At 43.7% G+C, this 19,658-nt stretch overlaps 1 protein-coding gene across 9 annotated transcripts in view; it reads right to left on the bottom strand.

Moving 5' to 3' along the window:
* The window catches only part of kcnt1b (potassium sodium-activated channel subfamily T member 1b), a 412,195-nt gene that overhangs the window by 203,030 nt on the left and 189,507 nt on the right, over positions 1-19,658 (bottom strand). For all 9 annotated transcript variants that reach the window (XM_072565807.1, XM_072565812.1, XM_072565806.1 and 6 more), the window contains one exon: positions 3,691-3,770. In XM_072565807.1, the coding sequence (XP_072421908.1) occupies positions 3,691-3,770 (80 nt within the window). The remainder of the gene's footprint in view (positions 1-3,690; positions 3,771-19,658) is intronic.

The following is a 19,658-nucleotide window of genomic DNA, read 5'->3' as shown; positions in this document are numbered from 1 at the left end:
CCCCTTACACCTTCATAATACCTCCCTGCTTAAGAAAAAAACAAACCATCATAATGAAAAGATGGCTTCATTTTTTTCTATTCTTTAAACACATTACCCTAATATAAAGATAACTTTAATCTAAGTTCACCTTAACATCTTCCTCTCTCTCTCTCTCTCTCTCATATATATATTATAGAAGACATTGGATAAATGTATCTTATCTAAACTTGAACAATTAAATCCATGATAATGCATCTGCAATTACATTCTTACGACCTGCAACTTGTACAACTTTTAAATTAAAAGTCTGTAACATAAGACTCCAATGAAATAGTCTCATATTCTTGTCTTTAAAGCGTTCTTAGAATGTAGGAGGATTGTGGTCTGTGTAAACAATTGTGTCCGACACATTGTTTGTGACATACACATTAAAATGTTGTAAGGCCAGTACCAAACTCATTGGTTCCTTTTCGATCGTGGAGTATTTTCTCTGGTGGATGCTGAGTTTCTTCGAAAAGTAACCAACTGGCAGCTCAATACCATCTACATCTTCCAGTAGGAGTACAGCTCCAACTCCTATGTCACTAGCATCGATGGTGACTTTAAAAGGTTTTGAAAAGTTTGGTGCAGCCAAAACTGGTTTGGTGATTAATATGGCTTTCAAATGGTTGGATGAGAACTGACACGGTTCTGTCCACGGAAACTTTGTGTTCTTCTTCAGCAAATCAGTTAACGGTGCCATTACACCACTGAAGATTGGAACAAAATTCCGATAGAATCCGCTGAGTCCTAAGAATTAAAGGACTTCTTTCTTCAAGGTTGGACAAGGAAATTCCTCAATGGCCTTCGTCTTTGCGTTCCGTGGGGTCAACCTTCCATGACCGATGTTATGTCTCAAGAATGTCACCTCTGCTTTCGCAAATTCAATTTTATTTAAGTTTATCACCAGTTTTGCTTCTTGTAGTTGTTCAAAGAGCTCTGCCAACTATACCATGTGATCTTTCCAGGACTTACTAAAGATCTCTACATCATCCAAATAGGCTGCACGGTTTGTTAACCCAGCCACAACTCTGTTCATGAGTCTTTGGAATGTGGCAGATACATTCTTCATTCCAAAGGGCATCACTTTAAATTGAAATAGCCCATTTGGGGTTACAAATGCAGACATTTCTTTCACCATCTCTGATAAAGGTACCTGCTAGTAACCACGCAATAAGTCCAACTTGGTGATGGAACTGGCTTGTCCGACTTTCTGGATACAGTCCTCCAATCTAGGAATTGGATATGAGTCCAATTTTGTAATGGCAATGACGTTACAATAATCTGTGCAGAATTGTTGAGTCCCATCTGGTTTGGAAACTAAGACGATTGGCAAACTCCACTTGCTCTGGTTTGGTTCAATGATGTCCTCGTCGAGCATGGCCTCCAACTCCTTCTGGACTGTCTGGCTTTGAGAGGATTAAGCCGATAGGAGTGTTGTTTTATCAGAGCGGTATTGTCTACTTCATGGACAATAGCATTCATCCTCCCCATCCGATTCTTACATACTCCTTATACTACAGTAACAAATCTTTAAACTGCATTCTATGCTCAAGAGACAGATAGCTTACTAACCTATCCCACCCCTCAAGGACAACTTCATTTTTTAACCTATTTTAAGGCATATCAAAATCCACATAATCTGGATTTGATTACTCATTCTGCAGGACAGTAACTAACAACCTGTTTCTCCAGTTCTTTCTATCTAGTATAATATAGTTTCAACATATTCACATGACATACCTGATACCTTTTTTTACCATAAGGCATCTTTACTAGATAGTTCACCTGACTCAACTTCTTCATGATGTGATAGGGACCACTAAACCTGGCTTTGAAGGGATCTCCTATCACTGGTAACAGTACTAACACATTATCCCCTCGGGAAAACCCCAGAGTCTCAGAGCTTTTATCTGCCACCTGCTTCATTCTACACTGTGCCTTCTTTAGGTACTGTTTAGCTAACCCACCTACTCGATTTAATCTCTCCCTCACCTCTGATTCATAGTCTAAGTGTGAGATCTCCGACGTTGGTCCTGTCAATGTTTCTTTAATTAATTTCAAAGGGCCTCTCACTTCATGCTTGATTATTAACTGAAAGGGAGTACATTGAGTAGATTCATTTGGGGCATCTCTAATGTCCAACAATACAAATGGGATACCTGACAGTATGTGCTCAATATGGTCTTCAAGGTCTGATACCACCTTTCTTGAGTTCCCTGGGATTCAGGATAATATGCACTGGATTAAAAGTGCTATATACCTAAGCTACCCATAACCTCCTCAAACAGCCTCGCTGTAAAATTTGACCCTTGGTCCAATTGAATCTCTCTGGGTAACGTATACCATGTGAAGAAAGTTACTAACTCCTTCACCATCTTTTTGCCTTGATACTCCGTCACGGAATTGCCTCCGGAAATCTGGGAGACACATCCATTATGGTTAACAAGTACTGGTTCCCACTTTTAGTTCTTGGGAGGGGACCTACACAAGAGGATAACACCGCCCCCACCCCCCAACACCATCCCCCCGTACCCCCAAACCCCGTACAACAATGACCCTGCCCCCCAACACCGCCCCCACCCCCCAACACCGTCCCCATCCCCAGCACTGCCCCCGCCACCCCAAACCCCATGCAACACCAACTGCCCCCGCACCTGTCCAATACCGCCCTCCTGCCCATCCCCTCTCTGGGACAGCCGGACTGGACTCCAACAACAGGAGTAAGTCCTGTTGGAGACATTATGTGGGGAAGGGGTGTTTAGGTGGTCACTGTTGGAAACACGGCCTTTATGTAATGTTTCCATCAAGACCTGGAGATCTCCTCCAGATAATCCGTTTTTTGGATAATTAGTATTAGGATAATCGAGGTTCCTCTGTATTTACAACTCCTTTCTCTAGCTTATCTTCTACCTTCCCCTCTACAATTCTAGTCCAATAAATCCCCCGATTAAGATTTTCCAAAAAATTTGAATTTCAAAACCAGCCAGCTGTTGAATCATCTCTTTGTATTGCCCTCTGTTTCCTTCCCTCCTCTTAGGGATTTCTGTTTTACAGTTCATTAATAGATAAAGGTGCCTTTAAGAGAGGTATTCTACAGGCAGTCTGCAGACATTGGTGGCTTGGCAGTTCTCCCCCACCTGCTTCATTGGTGTTAATATTGCCAAAATACTAAACTCAAACTTGATTGGAGTTTGGTACTTTGGGGCATAATTTAAACCGATTGGCCAGTGCTTGGTGTTCTGACCAAGCATTACATTGTTACATTGTTCTGGACTCTCTGTGCCTCTCTAAGCCCTAGCTAGCTTTCAACATCCTAAAGGTACAGTACCCCTTACACCTTCATAACAGTTTGGGATTATGTTTGGCATGGACTGGTTGGACCCAAGTGTCTGTTTCCATGTTGTATGACTGTATGACTCTATAAGTGAACACATTTATTGCTCATAATGGCTGCAGATGTTGATATGCACATTGCTGTATGTGTGGTTTGTGTACAAAATGGCAGTGACGTTTTTCAATCGCTACAGCAACATATTTAATTGGATGCCAAGTCCTTCAAGATGTTTTTTCAGAGACGTGTTAAGACACTACATAAATGCAGCTCTTTGCAAGTGTGCGAAGTGTAGTAGGATTTGTCTTTACAGTAATCCTAACCATTTCACTTACTTGATCTTTGGTTTTTAATGAAGAAGAGCTTGAGTCGTTCTTTGAAGGTGTTCTCATTCACATAGAATTCGACCTGCACCCTGGAAACAGAAAGTAAATCCTGTAATGTAACCGATAGTCAAGACTTTCAGTTGCCATAGTGTTATTTCATATGCTCACATTTAACAGCACAAAGCTTGGCTTTCTGTCTGGCTCGGTACATCATCAACATCCAGCCTGAGCAAGAGGAACTCGTTAACCCAAAAGCTACCTTGCAATCAATTATCACACACACACACACACACACACACACAAACATGTGTCATTTCCTACAGTCTTGGGCAGTTTCTGTACCAAGCCACAATGGATACAGACAGAACGCTTTCTATAGTTCGTCTACACATGTTGCTGAGGGTCCTTATGGACATGCTGAATTTCCTTAACCTCCTCCATTCTGATACTCGTCTGAGAAACATTCTGGTTGTTGTGTGTAGTGTCATTACAAACACATTAATGAAGGATATTTCTAATTCCTGAGGCTGTCCATATAAAATTCTTTCAAGATGGTTAAGAGAAGAAGACAGGGGGAGAAGCCCATAATGATTTTGCTACTCTCTACATCAATGCTTTATATTTCTCCTTTTGATTAGATTAGATTCCCTACAGTTTGGAAACAGGTCCTTTGGACCAACTAGTCCACACTGAACATCCAAAGAGCAACCCACCCAGACCCATTCCCCTACATTTACCCCCAGCTAATCCACCTAACACTATGGGCAACTTAGCAACGCCAATTCACCTAACCTGCACATCTTTTGGACTGTGGGAGGAAATCCATGCAGACACGGGGAGAATGTACAAACTCCACACAGACAGTTGCCCGAGGCGGGAATTGAACCCAGGTCCCTGGGGGTGTGAGGCAGCAGTACTAACCGCTGAGCAACCCATTTCCTGTTTGGAATATGATCATTGTATGATGTTGGGTATGACACAGATGAGCTTAGACCAAACACAAACATCGCTCCAGGACCATCACAGACTGTAAATGCATTCAATCCAGGACCATCACAAACTGTAAGTGCACCCAAGCATTCACATAGAATGGAAAATATTTGCAATAGTGCCTGACCTGAAGAGACGTATAACCAGGATGACGTATGAAAGTACACACCACATGAACCTCCCCAGGCCTGTGATTTGACAAGTCTCTTGTTAAAATATTCTTCCATGGGATGTGGGCATCACTGGCAAGCCCAGCATTTGTTGGCCTGGGACTGTGTGGCTTACTCCACCATTTCAGAGGGCAAATGCATCATTATGGGTCTGGAGTCACACACAGGCCCGACTGTATCAGGATGACAGCTTCCCTTCCCTAAAGGACATTGATGAACAAGATGCATGTTTATGATGATCAATGGTAGTTTCATGGCCCGCATTGCTGAGATTACCTGTTGGAATTCCAGATTTATTGATCAAAATCTCAATTCCAACAGCTGCTGTGGTGGGATTTGAACCCTGGAGCGTTAGCTGGGCCTCTGAGTTATCAGTTTAGGGACACTCCTATTGGACTACTATCTCCCCTCAGTTTGCTCAGGGCCATGAAAAGGGTAGGTTCTGACAAACCCCAAGACCCCCAGTTGTATCTAATATCTCACCATTGATGGTATCATGAGTGATGAGTGGAAAGAACTAACCATCTTTGTCCGAATATCTCCAGGTCATGTCTAATGCATCCTCTAAGCTGAGAGAAACAGACAAAGGAAAGTGGAAACAGCGTATAAAATGCTGATGTGCTTACCAACAGTGTCATTTCAGAGCCCTTGGCTTGATCGCTTGAACTGCCCTCACCATGTAGTCATAAGGGAAAGCATCTCTGTTTAATAAAGAGTGACTGATGCTTTGGGAGGCTGTATGTGGTCTGATGAAAAGCCCTGAAGCTCCATGGTTCAATCCCCAATCCAAGTACCTGATTGGCCAAAGAAGGTGTGTTTGTAATGTGGGTGGGCTGGTTGTGTATTAACCTGCAAATCCTTCCAATATCCTTGACCAGGCCAGGCAGAGAGAATGGGAGAGATTTCTGGTCAGCCACATTGCTCAGGGAACAAAATATTACAGCTTCTCCCATCCCTATCCATAACTCCAGTTCTCAACATCCTTGGATAAGTTGCCACAGAGTCCAGACACATACCACGGCCATTCTGGTATAATTGTGTATGAAACGGTACATCTACTCTGCATCCTGGCTATCAAACAAATGTTCAACAACTTTAAACCAAAGAAGAATAAGTCATTCACTCATTGAATGGCGATCCTGCAAGTTGTTTTTCCAAAGTTCTCTCACTAAATAATTAAATTCATTAACCTGTTCACCTAGCAATTTGTTAGTGTGCCATTAAAAGAGCACTTCTCCAAACCTGAAGGACTCTGGAACAGTATATCTTGAACGCTATCAAGTTACAGGTGAAAACTCTACCTTTAACCAGTAAGGGTTCACTGGTGGACAGAGTAATATGGATCACCAAATCAGGCCAGCTCCCAGCCCAAACCCCAGCATCAATGTGTGTAAATCCACAGATCACTGAACGTGGCAGTGCGGGTAGATAAAGTAGCAAAAAAGGCCTATGCCATGCTTGCCTTCATTGGAAGGGGCATCGAGTATAAGGTTAGATAAGTTATGCTGCAGCTTTATAGAACTTCAGTTAGGCCACATTTGGTCTACTGTCTACAGTTCTGGTCACCACACCACCAGAAGGATATGGATGCTTTGGAGAGGGTACAGAAAAGGTTTACCAGGATGTTGCCTGCTATGGGGGATTTAACTATGAAGAAAGGTTGGATAGACTGGGTTTGTTTTCACTGGAACACAGGAGGTTGAGGGGTGACCTAATAGAAGCTTATAAGACTGTGAATGGCATGGATGGAGTGGAAATAGAAGGCTTTTTCCCAGGGTGGAGGGGTAAGTTATTAGGGAACATGGGTTCAAGGCATGGGAAGTGGAGGTGGGGGGGGAGCGGGGGTAAGTTTAAAAGAGATATGAGAGGCAAGTTTTTCACACACAGGGTGGGGAGTGCCTGGGACGTGCTGCCGGAGGAGGTGGTGGAAGCAGACACAACAGCAACATTCAAGAAGCACCTGGATGAATACATGAATAGGAAGGGAGTGAGTGATATGGAGTGAAGACAGTTATAGTGTGCAAGGGCAAAATGTGTCAGCGCAGGCTTGGAGGGCTGAAGGGCCTGTTCCTGTGCTGGATTGTTTTTCGTTCACTGGCAGTGAGAGTCAGGGCAATGTTAATCACTAGGCCTATGAAGATGGGAGGAGGCTGATGGTTCCTGATGAAGGGCTTATGCCCAAAACGTCAGCTGTCCTTCTGCTTGGATACTGCCTGACCTGTTGTGCTTTTTGAGCACCACACCTTTTTGACTCTGACTCTTCAGCATCTGCAATCCTCACTTTCTCCTAGGAGGCTGATGGTGGCAGGGTGTGGAGAGCGGAATTATGGTGGGGCTGGGGGGGAGGGTCATGGTCAATGGAGGCCCAGGTTTGTTAGGTGTGGTGCTCCCCTCTTCCACTGGCTCCCCTGGAAAGAAATTGACAGGAGAACTGCTTCCTTTCCTCTGGCCCAGGGTCTTCCAGCAATCTTCAGCTGGACAGAGGGTCATAATCACTTGCAGAGTCAGGCCAAGACCCAGACTGTCATCAAGGACGGTAGCCAGTTAATACAGAGAATGGCCAGTTAATACAGAGAGTGGCAGGATTGGGACTAAAACCCCAATGATTTTAACTGCCCCAGCCACCCACCATCCCAGGAATCTGGACAGAGGAAAGCTTTACAATTTAAAAAAATCAAAAGAAATGTGGATGTTGGAGATCAGAAACAAAAAACAGAAATTGCTGGAAAAAGTTCAGCAGGTCTGGCGGCATCTGTGGAGAGAGAAACAGAGTTAATGTTTTGGGTCCAATGACCCTTCCTCAGAACTGATGGTAGCTTGGAAGAGGTTGGTTTTTGTGCAGAAGGTAGGGTGGGAGGAGGGGATAGATCCTAAAGAGAGAGAAGAACCGTTAGACAGACAAAGGAGTGGATAACGATTCATTCTGAGGAAGGGTCACTCGATCCAAAATGTTAACTCCGATTTCTCTCCACAGATGCTGCCAGGCCTGCTGAGCTTCTCCAGCAATTTCTCTTTTTTGTTTCTGGATAATGATCTGCCTGGGAGAATGAATAGCTATTAGTGGACAATTAGTGGCTAATGGTGGCTTTATAATTGCTTTATAATTGCTCCTGAAAATGAAAGCTCCCCATGTACAGTGAATGGCACCAAGTCATGAGCGCATGCTGCTTCATTCTATCTGAGTGCAGCCATTGCTACATAGGCAGATGGTATCACCATTCTCTTCTGAGCAGCAAGATCCCACAAACAGGAGCAGAATGAATGAACTGTTTTATTTTCTATCTTTGGCATTTAAGAGGGGAGCAGCATCGGGCCAGAATATTCAAAGAACTGACGTTTCCTCTTTGAACTGTGTTCAATGGAACTGGCTGCTAAAGTCTCAGGTTAACAGTTGATCTGCCCCAGGACATGCCCGACAGTGAACCACATGCCCGACAGTGAACCATCAGCCTCCTCCCATCTTCATAGGCCTAGTGATTAACATTGCCCAGACTCTCACTGCCAGTGAACGAAAAACAATCCAGCACTGCACTGAAGTGTCAGCTCTAGGGCACAGGGGAAGTTGTGACTCAGAGGCAGTTGTGCTGCTGTAAGGTTTGGAGAAGCTCATCTGATCACCAATCATTGTACTGTAACAAGCAAGAACAGAAACTGCTAGAGAAACTCAGCAGGTCTGGCAGCATGTGTGAAAAGAACACAGAGTAAGTGTTTTGAGTCCTGTGATTCTTTGTCAGAATGTGTTGTACTGTACTTGATTACTTTAGCCTCTGCGTGGAGCTAGTCAGTCAAGTGTCTGCCTCGGAACTCAAACCTTTGAGAAATAGATCAGATATGTTGCTCCTAGCTCTGATTAAAAGTATATTGCGAGTTCTGTAAAGTTACAAAATGTTCAAGTCACGTAAATATACTGTTTGATTTAAGAAATCTCTCTGCATTACTCTTAGATAAAGATATGGAGCAATTCAAGACAAACATAACAGATAACAAACAAGTCAAACTGAAGCAAATAGAGGTAACTTTTTGGAAGAATGCTTGTGTTCCTTCTCACTTTGGAACGATCATTTAGTAAAGAGTTAAAATGAGTAAATTAATCATTTAGGACTTTCTTGAGCTTTTATCTCATTGCCATTTTGGATTTTCACATTTAGTTCAATTCCACGTGAAAACAAAATCAAATGTAAAGGTAGGGCTAATGCTGCCATAAGCAAACTGAACAAGACCAGTTGCAATTACAACTGAATCTCTCTTCATCAAAAAAAAAGTCTTAAAAATGATCTCTTCCAACCTCTTCTGTTAGGCAGAAGGTACAGAAGCTTGATCACAGGCACTAACAGGTTCAAGAACAGCTTCTTCCCTGCTTTTATTAGACTGATGAAGGGACTCTCTAACTTTATTCTTGCTTTGTGCCCCACCTGTGCAGCTGTAACCCTCTCTACCTCGCTCTGTCTCAGCACCCTATATGACTAGTATGTCCATGTTTGCTATGATCTGCCTGTACTGCTCACAAAACAAAACTTTTCACTGTACTTAGGTACATATGACAACAATACATCAAATAAAATCAAATAAAGTAAGGGTTTAAAACAGGCATGGCTTGAGTTCTAATTTAGACAGGGAGGAAAGACCTCCCTTAGGTGAGGAACAATGGTGACCTGTTTGTTTTAAACACAGCAAGTTATGATTAGATTAGATTCCCTACAGTGTGGAAACAGGCCCTTCAGCCCAACAAGTCCACACCGACCCTCCGAAGAGTAACCCACCCAGACCCATTTCCCTCTGACTGATTCACCTAACACTATGGGCAATTTAGCATGGCCAATTCACATAACCTGCACATCTTTGGACTGTGGGAGGAAACCAGAGCACCCAGTAGAAACCAACGTGAAGAATGTGCAAACTCCACACAGACAGTCACCCAAGACTGGTATTGAACCTGGGACCCTGGCGCTGTGAGGACACAGAACCACCATGCCACCCTATTGAGAATGTCAGATTCAACAGTCATTTTCAAAAGGGAAATGGGTCAACACTTAAAGATAAAAATTGTAGAGCAATTCTGAAAATGCAAAGGATTAGATTGCTCCTACAAAGAACTGACAGAGATGAGATGGAGCTGAATGGATAGATCATTCCACGTCTCTACCAGACTCTGAGAACAGGTCATGTTCTTAAGCTATCAGGGTCAAACTCAAAACAAGAGGAAGATCGATGCAAGTAGGGATACCATTGCCAAAGAAAGACTTTCAGGCAGTTAACCATGGCAAGGCAAAAGCACTCGAATGAATAGAAAATTTGAAACTGTCCAAGAGGGTTTGGAAGAAAGGCTGTCGATTCAGAATGTCTGGCTGGTGACCTGGTCAACATTGTGTACACGTGAGAGTATAAGGTGACACCATGGAGAATCGAAGTTCACAACGTTGTCAGCATTAATTGATTGAATTGAGTTCTTTGCACATATTGTGAACAACGTTATCCTTCCTCGAGTTCGCATCAGCTCCCCACATGTTGCTCGGTGCATTTCTGTGTCAATCATGAGCTAGCACTCTGATGTAGTTCTGCACTGCAGGAATGCACTTTAGTAATGATCACTTGGAACTTGCAGCTCAATGTGCTGGCAAACTGCATTCAGATAAAATTGGACTGAAACTGCGATGGACCTTTATATAAATGCCCAGAGACCCTGTTATTTCAAATTGGTTTTCTGCAGTACATCCAACAGAAGATAACAATTTACTCTTAAAATGTGTACAGGGCCAAAAGCCAACCTCTGTTCTGTTATTTTTGTTTTAATTCCTGCCTACAGCACCTATACAAGTCTATATAAAGATAAGGGCAAGGATATTATGTGGATTTATTGCAGCTGCCTAGTAGAATAAAAATATTTAATTTTTGCAGAAACTTTAACAAGTTGGAGTACAGCAGATTATAATTAGTGCCATTCTCACACACATTCTGTAACGGGTAAGCACAAAATTGGAAAATTCAATTGACGGAGTCATAATTCAAAAAATATTCAGATGCATTTAAATTCAATTTGTGATTTTCATTTCTCTTTTCACAAAGGGCATGTCCATAGGAGGGTGACTGTTTAGCTTAAGGAGAAGAAGGGTTTTGATATTGACAGAAGTGGAGTTGTGTAAGGTGAGTGTGAGAATTTGGAAGGGGTGGCAACGTGCTGGAGGAAAGCATGAGTGGAGGTTGGGCCGAGATACCTGTAGTTCTGCGATATGGGAACCCGAGCCCAGGCACAGCACAGTTTTGGCTTCCTCTCAGGCAGTTCAGAGGAAGCATCACAGGCCATTCAGCTCATCATGTCTGCAAAGATCCCCTGTATAGCAAAATACCCAATCCCCATAACATTTCCCATGACCAATCCACCTAACATTAGATTAGATTACTTACAGTGTGGAAACAGGCCCTTCGGCCCAACAAGTCCACACTGCCCCGCCGAAGCGCAACCCATCCATACCCCTACATAACACTACGGGCAATTTAGCATGGCCAATTCACCTGGCCTGCACATCTTTGGACTGTGGGAGGAAACCGGAGCACCCGGAGGAAACCCACGCAGACACGGGGAGAACGTGCAAACTCCACACAGTTAGTCGCCTGAGGCGGGAATTGAACCCAGATCTCTGGCGCTGTGAGGCAGCAGTGCTAACCACTGTGCCACCATGCCGCCCACGTCCTACACATCGTTGGACCATGCAGGGCAATTTAGCATATCCAACCCACCTAACCTGCACATCTTTGGACTGCAGGAGGAAACCAGAGCGCCTGGCAGAAACCACACACAGGGAGAATGTGCAAACTCCACATAGATAGTCACCTGAGGCTGGAATCGAAGCTGGATCCGCAATGCTGTGAGGCAGCAATGCTAACTACCATACCACAAGTAGCTACTGTAGTAGGATGAATGCGGCATGCTGTGATTCCTGAAGCCAGGATGGTTTAATAAAAAGCCCTGATTGCAATCTCTGAATCACTCTCCTCACTACACCAACTTGCACTCAATCCTATTACCCAGTGACAAATTATTTGCCACATTCTCAAGCCTGTGTAATAACCTCCAATAAGGAACTTGCTCAAAGTCGAGCTGCATTAAATATTAAGACAAGTTAATGCTCATTGGACTTTCCTTAAATAAAATCATAGATTTATCAGGAACAATTTCTCTCTTATAGTGGCGCTGACTGCTATTTAGTGGTTAATTTTGTTTTTAAATTGGCAATCCTCAGTATTGTTCCAAACAATCAGTTCCATTGCTTGGCCAGTCATTGACTGATAATAATTGCTTGTAGCCAGCCATGTTTGTGCGGCAGTAGGACAGTGTAAAATGGGGTAAATTTAAATCAGAAATTGCTGGAAAAGCTCAGCAGGTCTGGCAGCATCCGTGGCTGAGCTTTGAATTGATTAGATTACTTACAGTGTGGAAAGAGACCCTTCGGCCCAACAAGTCCACACCGCCCCGCCGAAGCGCAACCCACCCATACCCCTACATCTACCCCTTACCTAACACTACGGGCAATCTAGCATGGCCAATTCACCTGACCTGCACATCTTTGGACTGTGGGAGGAAACCGGAGCACCCGGAGGAAACCCACGCAGACACGGGGAGAATGTGCAAACTCCACACAGTCAGGCACCTGAGGTGGGAATTGAACCCAGGTCTCTGGCGCTGGGAGGCAGCAGTGCTAACCACTGTGCCACCGTGCCGCCCGAGTTCCGAAGAAGGATCACTGGAACTGAAATGTTAACTCTGATTTCTCTCCACAGATACTGTCAGATCTGCTGAGCTTTTCCAGCAATTTCTGTTTGTGTTTTGGATTTACAGCATCCGCAGTTCTTTCAGTTTAAGTCTAAATCAGATCTGGCAGCTCAAAAATGAGCCTCCTTGAAACATTGTAGACAATCAGCAACAGCAGAATTGTACTGAATTACAAAATCGGAATTTGCTGTAGCAATTCAGCAGGTCTGGCAGCACCTAGAGAGAGAAAACAGAGTTAACATTTCAAGTCCAGGACAATTCTGCCTCAGCTCTGAAAGAAGAGTCACAGTGGACTCAAAACATTAACTGTTTCTCTCTCTCTCTCCACAGATGCTGCCAGACCTGCTGAATTTCTCCAGCATTCTCTGTGTTTGTTACAGATTTCCAGCATCTGCGGTACTTCACTTTTAGAGTCATAGAGTCATGGAGATATACAGCATGAAAACACACCCTTTCATCCAACCCGTCCATGCCGACCAGATATCCCAACCCAATCTAGTCCTACTTGCCAGCACCTGGCCCATATCTCTCCAACCCTTCCTATTCATATACCCATCCAAATGCCTTTTAAATGTTGCAATTGTACCAGCCTCCACCGCTTCCTCTGGCAACTCCTTCCATACACGTACCACCCTCTGTGTGAAAAGGTTGCCCCTTAGGTCCCTTTTATATCTTTCTCCTCTCACCCTAAACCTATGCCTTCTAGTTCTGGACTCCCCCACCCCAGGGAAAAGACTTTTTCTATTTATCCTATCCATGCCCCTCATAATTTTACAAACGTCTATAAGGTCACCCTTCAGCCTTCGATGCTCCAGGGAAAACAGCTCCAGCCTGTTCAGCCTCTCGCTATAGCTCAAATCCTTTGTTTAATTGTGTGCTGAAACAACCAGTGACCCAGTGTACTCCTCAATTGATTGTCTTCAGGGAAGGGAATAGCTACAAATGAATTGCCAACAAGGTGAAGCTGTGACAGAGGACCCTGTCCACGCTACACCACAAAAGCAAACAGAGCTCCGTGATTCCACAGTCAGCTGTGTCATGTAAAATGGGGTAAATTTAAATCAGAAATTGCTGGAAATGCTCAGCAGGTCTGACAGCATCCGTGGCGAGAAATCAGAGTTAATTAAGAGAGTAACATGCCGGAGGAGGATTTTTTTCACAAATATCCTCTTCTTAATAGCACAGCATATTAGGGCAACCATTTGTCACCACCATCAACTAGAAAAGCTGGCGGAATGATCCATTTAAGTCTTGAGCTTTTTTGTTATTTATTCATGGGATATAAGTGGCACTGGCTAGACCAGCATTTATTGCCCATCTGTAATTGCAACCACATTGGCTATGGGTCTGGAGTTACATGTAGGCCAGACCTGGTAAGGATGGCAGCTTCCTTCCCTAAAGGTCATTAACAAGACCATAAGACATAGGAGCAGAAATTAGGCCATTTAGCCCATCGAGTCTTCTCTGCCATTCAATCACGGATGATAAGTTCCTTAACCCCATTCTCCCACTAGTGAACCAGATGGGTTTTTTTCCCAAAAATTGACAATGGATTCACGGTCGTCATTAGACCCTTAATTTCAGATTTTGTTTTGAGCTCCCTGCTAGCAGTCAGTCAGTCTTCAGCCAATTCCATTTACTCTACATGATATCAGGAAATACTGATCACACCAGATACAGGCAAAGGATTTGGGCCCTGACAACATTCTGATAATCGAATTGAAGATTTGTGCTTCAGATCTAGCTGAATCCGTGACCCAGCTGTTTCAGTACATCTGGAACACTGGCACTCACGAAACAATTTAGAGAATTGATTAGGTATGTCCAGATCACAAAAACCAGGCCAAATCCGACTCAGGTACTTATCACCACATCAGTTCATCACCAGCAAAGTGATGGAAGTTGTCATTAACAGTACTATGAAACAGCACTTACTCAGCAGCGACCAATGCTCAGTTCAGCTTCTGCCGTGGCCTGAATGCATAACATCTTTAGTCTGAATATGGCCAAAAGAGCTGGATTCCAAGGGTGGGGTGACAGTTACTGCCCTTAATCTCAAGGTAAAATTTGACTAAAGTGTGGTATCAGGGAGCTGTAGTAAAACTAATGCATGGAGAATCGGAGGAAAACCTCTCCAATATCTGCAGCCGCTAGACCTGCCACATAAATACTGGTGTCTAAGAGGGCAGGTAAGAGACTGGGAACTTGGCAGTGAGTAACTCACATGCTGACTCCCCAGAACCTGTCCACAAGGTACAAGTCAGGAGTGTGATGAAATACTCCCCATTGTTTGGATGAGTGCCGATCACGTAAAACTGAAGAAGCTCAACATTAACTTGATATTATCCAACTCTCTCACAATCCCTATTTGCACCTTGATACAGTTCCTTCCTAGTAAGTGAATCAGAATCATATCAGCATTGTGGGTATTCCCTCACCACAGACAATGCAAGAAAAGAGCTCACCATCAGCTTTTCAGGACACAGGGAAGGACATTAAACGAAGGTCTTTCCCTGTAAAGCATTCACACCCGTGAGTGAATAAAAACAAAGAATGGAAACATTCCCCATCTCCCTCTCTGAACTATTCATTTTACCTTGAATTAATGGAGACAGTTTAAAACATAGCCATATGATGAAGTGTAGTGGTCCTAATAGAGGGAGAGAATGGGTCTTGACCATGAGGACACCAAAGCCTGGTCAGTCTCACACAGTAAAGGGGCCTTTGATCACCCAATATGGGATTGGAAACTCAATGTAGGATGGTTGAGTAACATAAAGGTACAGTGCACACGTACGATGCAGGCCTCCCATCAGGAAGCATTCAATTTAAACAACATCCATGAAAGAACCCTGAAACAAGACTGTCAGAATTTACCTGTAAGTATCTTCCATCTCGAATAGAGTCATACACTGTGCTGGAAATCGGCAATCCTGCAACTAAGTAACTTGAGATTTAATCACTAACAACGCGACAGAAAACCAAACAAAGGGTTTCCTGCTACTCTGAGAAGCTGTTTCACAGATTTTAGATATTGTTACTCATATGACCAGACCCTGGTCAAGGTTCTTCTATTTGTTTATAGTTCCAGATGGGATGTCGTCAAACTGTTAGGCTCTCCAGTGAGGAGAGATGAACCCACTCGCCACCTTTATTCACCCAGTCCCCTCAGTTGGTTGCAATAAGGTTAATTCAGACAGGATCCCTTCCCCTGTGAATACCTTTCTCCTCAGACCCAAACAGAATTATTTTTATGTTTTTGAATTAACAAAAGAGTGACTTTATTTATAACTAAACACAGGAAGAATTGGTAGTTCAAAAGGAGAGGAAAGGAGGTGAGTTCAAAAGGATTTTTAAAAATGTAGGGATCAGTCTCTGTATTGGTTACAAGAAGCAGATAGTTGAACACTGTGACCATTGCAATTGAGGTTATCAGTCGAATTAATGTCAGTAATCATAAACAGCTAGCTTTTGAGTTTCTTGGTGTTTTGAAGTTCTTCTGTCTTAACTCCATGTTTTTTTTCGACTCGTTTTCAATAAGTGAGTGAGAGCTGGTCTTCCTTTTGCCTGCCTGCTAGTGAGTTGACTTCCAGCACTCAAAGTGAGTAACTATTGTTAACAACAACGCAGGGGTAACTAGAGAATATTCTTTCAACTGCGACCTTCACTATCCTCAGACCCAGGCTCAATCTCATAAGTCCACTCCAGTAGCGTTGAAACTGGGTTTTTGAACCCCTGTCTTTGTGTATTGTTCAAAGGAAAAAAACACAGAATGTGTCTTCAGTTTGGAACATAATCTGTAATAGATGGCTTAGTTTTGGGGCATATGGTCATCAGCCCTTCTTTATATTTTTGTAGTCAGAAGAGATCACAGCGCAGTCTGTTTGACATTTCTCTCACATCTTTAGGTATTATATTTCATTGGCCCCATACAGATATTTCACATCTGCAATTATTTTATCTCTGTATCAGTCCGCTTTTTGAAAAAGAAAAACATTTTGCAAAAAAAAACACCCACAGTATTTTGGTATTCTGGTCCATCACAGTAATATTACATTTGGGTATTGTTTTCTGCAGGGTGAGCCCCCACCAGATTACTCCAACAATAGTAGGTAGATGTATAAGACCTTCTCTCCTGGAATCAGCTCCTGAAATGCCATGGGAAAGAGGGGCAGGCATTGAAATCAGAGACTTTAGAAGAAACATGCTCTTACTGGAAAAGTCAGAGCACTTTGCACTTGAGTGTACTTAAGCAGAACTTAGATAACTACACAAGAGATTGCTCTGAATAAAAGGATGAGGCTTGTATGGAGTGTAAATGCCTGCAAATCTCCTTGTCGTCAAATGGGCTGTTTCCGTGCTGTCAAATTCCAAACAACTTTAAAAGTTTCATAAAAAACGCTATTACATTATTCAGTAAGTTGCAGTTAAAAAAAATCATCTTTTGCGGTGTCATCTATTGCAATTTCAAATCAGCCCAATATTAGAATCGTAGAATTCCCTACAGGGTGGAAACAGGCCATTTGGCCCAACAAGTCCACATTAACCCTTCAAATAGTATCCCACCAGACCCATTCCCCTACATTTCTCTGGCTAATATACCTAACCTACACATCCTTGAACACAAGGGGCAATTTAGCATCTAACCTGCGCATCTTTGGACTGTGGAAGGAAACCAGAGCAGCTGGAGGAAACCCACGCAGACACGGGGAGAACATGCAAACTCCACACAGACGGTTACCCGAGGGTGGAATTGAACCCAGGTCCCCTGAGGCAGCAGTGGTAACCACTGAGCCACTGCGCTGCTTAGTTTTAGGCAACTGATCTATTTCACCATAAGTTTATTCAGTCGAGAAAAGGCAGCAGATTTGTTGCTGTCATTACTGCTTTGTGAGGAAAGAGTAAGCACAGCTGCTTTGTGTGTGATCCCAGGATTTCCAACTGATTCAGCCTGTTTGATGTGTAGTCCCTGTTGCAATGTAGGAAATGCAGTAATTAATTTTCACACTGTCACACTGCCACCAAGAGGGGAGGTTAGCACAGTTGGCTGGATGGTTAGTTTATGATACACCAGGGCACCCACCAATGTAGGCTTAATTCTTTGATTTGATATATTATTGTCACGTACTGAAATACAGTGAAAAATATTGTTTTGCATGCTAACCAGATAAATCATAGCTTACATCAGGTTAATAGAACAGAATACAGTGTTCCAGCTACAGAGAAGGTGCAAAGAAAAATCAATTTGAATATATGAAAGGTCAGCTCAAGTCTGATAACAGCAGGGCAGAAGCTGTCCTTGTATTTGTTGGTATGTGCTTTCAAACTTCTTTATCTTCTGCGTGATGGAAGAGGATGGAAAACAGTACAACCAGGATGGGAGGGTCTTTGATTCGGTTAGGTTGCTTTCCCGAGGCAGTGGGAAGTGTAGATGGAGTCAGTGGATGGGTGGTTGGTTTGTGATGGACTGGGCTATGTTCATAACTCTCTGCAGTTTCTTGTGGTCTTGGGCAGAGCAGTTGCCATACCATGGTTTGATGCATCTGGACAGACTGTTTTCTATGGAGCATCCATAAAAATTGGTGAGGGTCATTGTGGACATGCAGAATTTCCTTAGTCCAGTAGAGGTGTTGGTGTGCTTTCTTGACCGGAGGGTCAATGTGGATGGACCAGTTCAGATTGTTGGTGATATTTACTCCTAGGACCTTGAAGTTCTCGACCATCTCCACCTCAGCACCATTGATACAGACAGGGGCATGTCCGCCACTTCATTTCTTGAAGTCGATGAGCAGCTCCTTCATTTTGCTGACATTGAGGGAGACATTGCTGTCCTTACATCATGCCACTAAGCTCTCTATCTCTTTCCTGTACTTTGTTTTGCCATGGTTTAAGATCTGACCCACTACAGTGGTGTCATCAGCAGACTTGTAAATGGAGTTACAGCAGCTTTGGCCACCCAGTCCTGAGTGTGTAAGGAGTATAGTAAGGGGCTGAGTACGCAGCCTTGGGTGGGGAGCAATAAGTTTGAGGATTATTGTGGAAGAGGTGTTGTCACGTATCCTTACTGATTGCAGTCTGTTCAGGAAGTCAAGGATCCAGTTGCAGAGTGAGGAGCAGAGTCCTAAGTCTTGGAGTTTGGGAATGAGTTTTGTTAGAATTATGGTGAAGACAGCAGAACGAGAGTCAATAAATAGGAGCCTGTTGTAGGTGTCATTGTTCTCCAAGGTTCCAGGGATGAGTATAGAGCCAGGGTGATGGTGACAGCCATGGAGCTATTGTGACAGTGGGCGAATTGTAGTGGACAAAGGCAGTCTGGGAGACTGGGGTTGACGTGTGCCATTCTTAACCTCTTGAAGCACCTCATAATGATGGATGTCAGCACCACTGGGCAGTAGTCATTAAGATGCAATGACTGATTGTTCTTTGGTACCAGGATGATGGTGGTCTTCTAGAGGCCGGTGGGGAACTCACATTGTAGAAAGGTAAGATTAATGATGTCAGTGAATAGTCCTACCAGCTGTTCCAAGCAGAATCTCAATTCTGGGTCGGGGGACTCCATCCAGGCCAGTTGCTTTCTGTGGGTTCCCCCTCAAAAGGCCAACCTGCCTCCTGCAGCGGTAACTGTGGGGCCAGGGGCACCCGAGGCTGTCCGGGCAGGTGACGTCATTTCACTGACCTTCTGTCTGAAAGAAGCAGAGAATGCATTGAGCTCATCGGGGAGGGAAGGCATCGTTGCCAGCGATTCCACTCAACTTCACTTTATCGTGTGAGCCTTGCCTGAATCAACATGTGCCCGTCTGGTTAGTCTGCGATGGTAGTTTAGTCAGGTATTGTCTCTTGGTGTGCCTGATGGCTTTGCGAAGGTCGGACCCAGAATTCCTGTATAGGGTAGACTCCCCCAACACAATCTTCAGTCGGGAATGGATCTCCCGACAAACCCATGGTTTCTGGTTGGAGAACACTTGGATTAACGTCTTCCTGCACCAGCTGAACTTACTGTGAAGGACTCTCTCTCCACCTTCTGCAGGTTGTGATGCCCCTCAGGTTAA

The sequence above is a fragment of the Chiloscyllium punctatum genome, chromosome 49 (assembly GCF_047496795.1).
Source record: "Chiloscyllium punctatum isolate Juve2018m chromosome 49, sChiPun1.3, whole genome shotgun sequence".
Classification (NCBI taxonomy): Eukaryota; Metazoa; Chordata; class Chondrichthyes; order Orectolobiformes; family Hemiscylliidae; genus Chiloscyllium; species Chiloscyllium punctatum.
Note: the sequence above shows the minus strand (reverse complement) of the source record. Positions and strands in the feature narration are given on the sequence as shown.